Source organism: Micromys minutus, assembly GCF_963924665.1.
Source record: "Micromys minutus genome assembly, chromosome: 31".
NCBI lineage: Eukaryota > Metazoa > Chordata > Mammalia > Rodentia > Muridae > Micromys > Micromys minutus.
In genome coordinates, this window is record NC_137966.1 from 23,549,070 (window position 1) to 23,555,051 (window position 5,982).

The following is a 5,982-nucleotide window of genomic DNA, read 5'->3' on the forward strand; positions in this document are numbered from 1 at the left end:
CTGGAACGGAGATACATGGTTTAAGTGGTTGCTCTTCCTTGGAAAAGGAAATTCCGTATCTCCCTGCGTTTGTTAGCTTATTTATTTTCTATTTAATTCAGTTTAACTTGCTCGGTTTTTGATTTTTAGCTTCAGGCTGTTACTGGGAGCACGCACGCGCATTCCCGGCGCAGCTGCCACGCCCCCAACCATTGACTGGCTCCAGCAGGAGAGCTCCTGATTGGCTGCCGCCTGCCAAGCCCCCGCCGCCCGTCAGAGTTGGCGGGAAAGTGGCGGTAGCGCGGCATGGCGGCGGCGGCGTCCGAGTCGCTGTCCACGGGTGGCCCCGGGGCCGTGCGGCTGCCGCGCTCGCCGCCACTCAAGGTGCTGGCAGGACAGCTGCGGCGGCACGCAGAGGGTGGCCCGGGCGCGTGGCGGCTGTCGCGGGCGGCAATGGGCCGCGCGCCGCTGGAACTGGCGGCCGTGTGGATGCAGGGCACCGTGTTGGCGGCGGAAGGCGGTCAGGCCCGGCTGCGCGACCCGAGCGGGGCCTTCTCCGTGCGCGGCCTGGAGCGCGTACCACGCGGCCGGCCCTGCCTACTCCCAGGTAACTGCGGGCCGGACCCGCTCTGCTGGGGCGGGACGGGGCGGTCCCACCTCCAGCCTCTAGCCCTCCTCCCTGGCCCAGCCCCTGTCAGGTGACTCCCACTTTCTTGGATGACCGTAACTCCCGTCACCGCGTTCAAAGACCAGCCTGGTTCCAGCGGGCCTGTAGGTACACACCTTTCATTCAAATACTAGAAGGCTGAGGCCGGAGGATGGCAGAGTTCAAAGCCTGTCTGAACTACGGAGTGAGTTTAAGGCCAACACGGTGAGGGCCTGTTTCAGAACAAAAAGTAAAGAGGGCCTGCAGTAGGTTCCCGAAGCTATCCCAGACTTCCCAGTTTTGAGCCTTGGGCATCTGTGTCACAAACTCTTTCTCCCCGTAGATGTTTTTCATTTTTCCCCGTATGTTTTGAGAAATAATGTCTCAGGAAATGTCTGTATGCCCTTTTCTGTTTATTTTGAGGCAGTGTCTAGCCTAGACTGACCTAAAATTCCTCGTGTAGCTGAGAGTGATCTTGGACTCCCCGACTTGTTCCATCTCCTGAGTGCTAGGACTAAGCACATGCCACTACACCTGGTTCATGCGCTGCTGGGCATCAACCAGGGCTTTGTGCATGCTACGAAAGCACTCTGCCAACTGAGCCACATCCCAGCCCCGTGACTGTACATTTTTAAGGTTTCAAGATAAATGGACCTTTATCTGGAAAAGCTGCTACATCACCATATTTGCCTAGGGGCCTGTTGAAGCCCATCCCCCTCAGGCCTTCTGAGTCTTAAGAGTTGTTTCTAACACCCTCCAAGGAGATGCTGATATTGCAGGGTCTGAGTCTGCCCTCAGGGCTACTCTCCTGCAGTTTTTGGACTGTGGTCCTGACAGCTTGACTCTGCATCTGGTCCAGTGCCTAGTTCCTGTGTGTTCTGAGAACTAGATGTTCTGAGAATACCACCAGGCACCTGGAATCTCATCTCACTGGGACGGATGTCAGGTGAACACATATTATACTCAGGGCCTCCGAAATGTGTGGCCGGCTGCACCTGTGACCCAGATAGACAAGGCTTGCCTATACTTGACTCTGGAGATTTAACACAGGCTTCAGGAGGGATTCCGAGGGCCTGCGATTTCCATGGCTTCTTTCTCTGTGAAATCAGGCCAAACTCTCTAAGACTTCCTGCTTAGAAAGTCTTGGATTCTGTCTAGAGACAGAGTCAGGAGCCTGACCTAGGCTATTCTTGGTTTCAGACTTAGGTTAAATATTTTTGCTCTCTCTCATTCTCTCTTCCTCTCACTCTCCTTTTCTCCCTCCCTCTCTTCCCCTCTCTTCCCAGTCTTAATCTAATTCAGGACCAGTAAACTCAAATGGTCTGTATACTAAAAGAGTTAGACACGTGTGTGTGTGTGTGTGTGTGTGTGTGTGTGTACATGCATGTGTGTGCACTGGGAATCAGACCCAGTGCCTTACCACCGAGTTATACCTCCAGACCCAGCTTTTACATTTTGAAACTTAAAAAAATGTTTTCTGAGACTGGGCTTTTTTCTGTAGCTCTGGTTGTCCTGTAACTCACTCTGTAGACCAGGCTGGCCTAAAACTCAGATCTGCCTGCCCCTGCCTTCTGAGTGCTGGGATTAAAGGCATGTGCCACTCACTATACCTGGCTTATGTTTTACATGTTGACGTGTCTACAAAAAAATCATGATCTATGAAATGTATATACAGTTAGAAATCAGCATCTACAAAGTGAAGTTTTATTGGCCTGAAACGCATTTGTAATTTGCAAAAGGTTAGGGTCATTGTCTCACTGCTTTGGCATGGTTCAGTAGTTTTGACAGAGATCCTGTGACCCAAAAATAGCCTGACTTCTGTAGTCTGTTCCTTTATAGAGAAAGTTGACTGCCCTTGTCTTAGCTTTGGCTTTGCTCAAATTCCATGGTATTTGGTGTCCCAGCCCAGAAATGTCCCTTGAACAGTGTCTCAAGCCTGGTACCAACACTGGAGTGAGTCCTTGTGTCGGACTGAACCTGTAGGCCTCACCTTCTAACCTGTATGCCCAGGGCCAGGACCCGTGCTATTTCTTTTCGCTCATGAATTGTCTCTGAAGGAGCTAGGGAAGTCCACAGGGCTACTAAAACACAAGGTACCATTGTAGATGTGAGCCCAGGGTGTGTGTGCACAGGGCAATGACAGCAATTTTAGTTCAGTGTTGCTTGTGGTACTTGTCTCAGTGTTTGTCAGATAGAAAAGTCCCAACACAAAAGCATACTATGTGGTAGCCACTGCTGGGAGCTGCCATTGCTGGCCTCAGGACACCTGGACCTCCAACCACAGCATAAAGAGACTTTCGTTCATCTAGGTTGGTTCATCCGGTATTTATTTGGGGACAGTAGATACAGAATTAGGCACAGAAGAAGGATACAAGTTTAAGGCTCAAGGAGGTCAGGGAAGGCTTCCTGGAAGAGACAGCCCTGAAGGCTGCCTAGTAGTTAGTTATCTGTAGGAACTAAGCGTCTTAGGTTGCTGGGACTCAGGCTATCAGAACTGTGACATTCTACGTCTATGTATGGTGGTGGATTGTCTAACTCCTTTGACTGGCATGGACAAAGGCCAGGAGGTAGGGGCCGAGGCACCATGGGGCAGCACTGAAAGGCTGCTACCCTGCCCCTGCCCTGTCTCTAGGACATCCGGAGTTCCTCTCCAGGATGAAGATACCGGTGAAGTTGGGAACTCGGCCCGTCCTGCAGAGGGGTCAGTGCTGCTTAGGTTGCACTGTGATGGGGAGGCTCCCAGGCAGGAGGAGCCGCTATCAGTGGGCGGGAGGAGACAGGCAGGCCAGTGCTTTTGCAGTAGCTCAAACAGAAGCGGGTGAAGGCTTGATCTTGGGCAGTGTTCAGTAGGGAAGGAGCAATGCAGCTGCCTGGAGAGGGATACTGGGGGAAGGACTCAGAACTGGTCCCAGTGTGTTGGCACGAAGTGTCTCCTGCTTCCAAGCTCCATAGCCTCACCTGGGCTTCAGCCTCGTAACTAAGGGTTTTGTCTTCACCACCAGTTTGGGCCACATCCAGAGGACACCAATATGGAACCTGGAGTTTGATCCAGAGAGTCCCATGTGAACCCTGGGTTCTTTCAGTTGAAGTTCTGGACTTGTGTGCAAGTGGAAGCCGGGCATGTAGGGCACTGGCTGTATGCCTTTCCTGCCGTGACAAGGGACTTTTTACACAATTGCATTTTGTGTGGTTTATGACTAGCCAAGTTGTGCTTTCAAGGAGAGGCACTTCCCCCAGGGAACGGGAAGTTGTGGTTAATAATATGTCAGACTATCCTAGTGACATTCTGTTTTTCTGTTGATTTCCTTGTGTGCCCAGTGTGGCTTGGGATAAAGTTGGGGGAGGCAGGGATCGGAACAACAGCACAGTGTGTTGTGGGAGGTGAGAGGAGGGGTTTGGCGTCGTGGAGGGAAAATTGGATTTACATTTCGGCTGTCAGGAAGTGGCTTTGCAGGAGTGCCTGACTTGTGAACAGAGATCAGTCTCTCACTCTAGGCTAGAGCAATGAACAGGACTGAGAGCAAGGCTTGGGTTTTCTGCCCCTGCCTGGGGCAGTGTGACTAATTATAACTATGGGATCCTGAGTGGCCGACCCAGGGGCCTGACTGCTGAGTGAGCCTTACTGTTGTGTTTAGCATATGAAAAACAGATGCCCACAAGCCGGGGACTAGTCCTCCTGGTTAAAAGCTGGTCTCATTGTTCATATATGCATCTGTTTTCATCCCCGACTGCCTTTGTTTTGGTGTCTACTGTCAGGATCATGTTAATGTATGCAGGGTCTTGTGTAGGGGTGTGTTCTCACATGCCTGTGTACTAGAGGCCAGAGGTGACATGAAGTGATTTATCTCTATTTTTGAGACAGAGTCTTTCATTGAACTAGGAGCTCCGTGGCTGGGCTAGGACACTTGGGCATAGAGCCCCAAGGATCACCTGTCCCCATTTCTTTAACACTGATCACGTATGCATACCACCTTGCTATGCTTTTTCTGCATGGAGCTGGGTCCTCAAGCTTTAGCAAGCCCTTTACCAACTAGTCCTGAGCTTTGCCTCCAAGCTTCATCTCCCTAGCCTAGATAGATCTGTTTCATCCTTCCTTCTTTGATCAAGGCTCAGAGGTCAGTTTTCCCCACCTGTCTTGTTAGTATGAACATCACCGCATCTTCTCTTCTCTTCCCAGGAAAGTATGTGATGGTGATGGGAGTGGTTCAGGCCTGTAGTCCTGAGCCCTGCCTGCAGGCCGTGAAGATGACGGATCTTTCTGACAATCCTGTCCACGAAAGCATGTGGGAACTGGAGGTGGAAGACTTACACAGGAACATTCCTTAGAGCTGGGACCCTCTGAGAACATCTTCCCCCCTGAAGTAATTTACCCCATATGGGTCTCAGGAACTTGCCAAAAGTTTCTTGAAGAGATTTGCTTTGGTTGAGCCAGATGTCTGAACTGTGGGAGCTGAAGCTTCAGTGGTCTCCGGCATCCTCCCTGCCTGTGCGATGCTTGCTGAAGAGAAGCAGATGCCCTCTTTGTCACTCTGTCCTTTGGAAAGCTCATGCTGTTGTTTCCTGACTCTGCAAGCAATGACACTTTCTCCTTGACCACACCTCTGAATTTCATTGGTTGCCAGTGGATTGCAATTAGAGACCTGAGGCCAGAATGGTGCCGTGGCTGCCTTCCCCTTCCGTCACCAGCTACTGCCATCCGCCATTGTGTACGCCATCGTGTACGTGAGGGGCAGGTACCAGCTTTGATGTGCATATTCCTCACTGTGTGTTTCCTTAGATTCCAAAGCTGAGGTCAGCGGTTGAGAAGGGTCAGAATTCTCACAATTCTATTGAACTTAAACATCCAAGATGGAGACAGACTTTTCAAGAACCTCTTCAAAACTATTGTGGGGAGACAGCCAGCCTGGGAATAGCCTAAAAGCTTAGAGTCCTGACCTTTCTGTATGAAATGCCTTTCTGTTGGGAGTGTACCAGTGTTGGGGTTTGGCTTTCTGCTCATTACCCAGATTAGATTCATATTTGGATGGCAAAGACCAAGCCTTATGTTACAATATTGCTGCAGGACTCTTGGCTTTTGAAAGTAAGCTCTATTATCTGTTTGTCTTAAATGCAGGGTCTTATACAGACAACTCCGTAGTCTCAGACTTGTGACCCTCTCCCCTCCACTCCAGACTGTTGAGATTACTGGGGCGCACTACTATGTCTGCAGTGCTGGGGGTTGGAACCCAGGGCTTTCTGCAGAATTGAACAAACACTGTATTACTGAGCCACGTTTCCAGCCTAAAATGTTGATTTATTAAAACAGTTCTAGGTTTTTAGAAAAATTGAACAGAAAGTGTTTCCCTACCACCACTGAA

At 50.6% G+C, this 5,982-nt stretch overlaps 1 protein-coding gene across 1 annotated transcript; it reads left to right on the forward strand.

Annotated features, from left to right (window-relative positions):
* Nucleotides 1-285: 285 nt before the first annotated feature.
* RMI2 (RecQ mediated genome instability 2) lies at nt 286-4,951 on the forward strand (the record flags this gene model as incomplete). Its single annotated transcript, XM_080942108.1, has 2 exons — nt 286-586; nt 4,803-4,951. 2 exons carry the CDS (start codon nt 286-288, stop codon nt 4,949-4,951), a joined length of 450 nt encoding a protein of 149 aa, XP_080798234.1.
* Between the last annotated feature and the right edge of the window lie 1,031 nt (nt 4,952-5,982).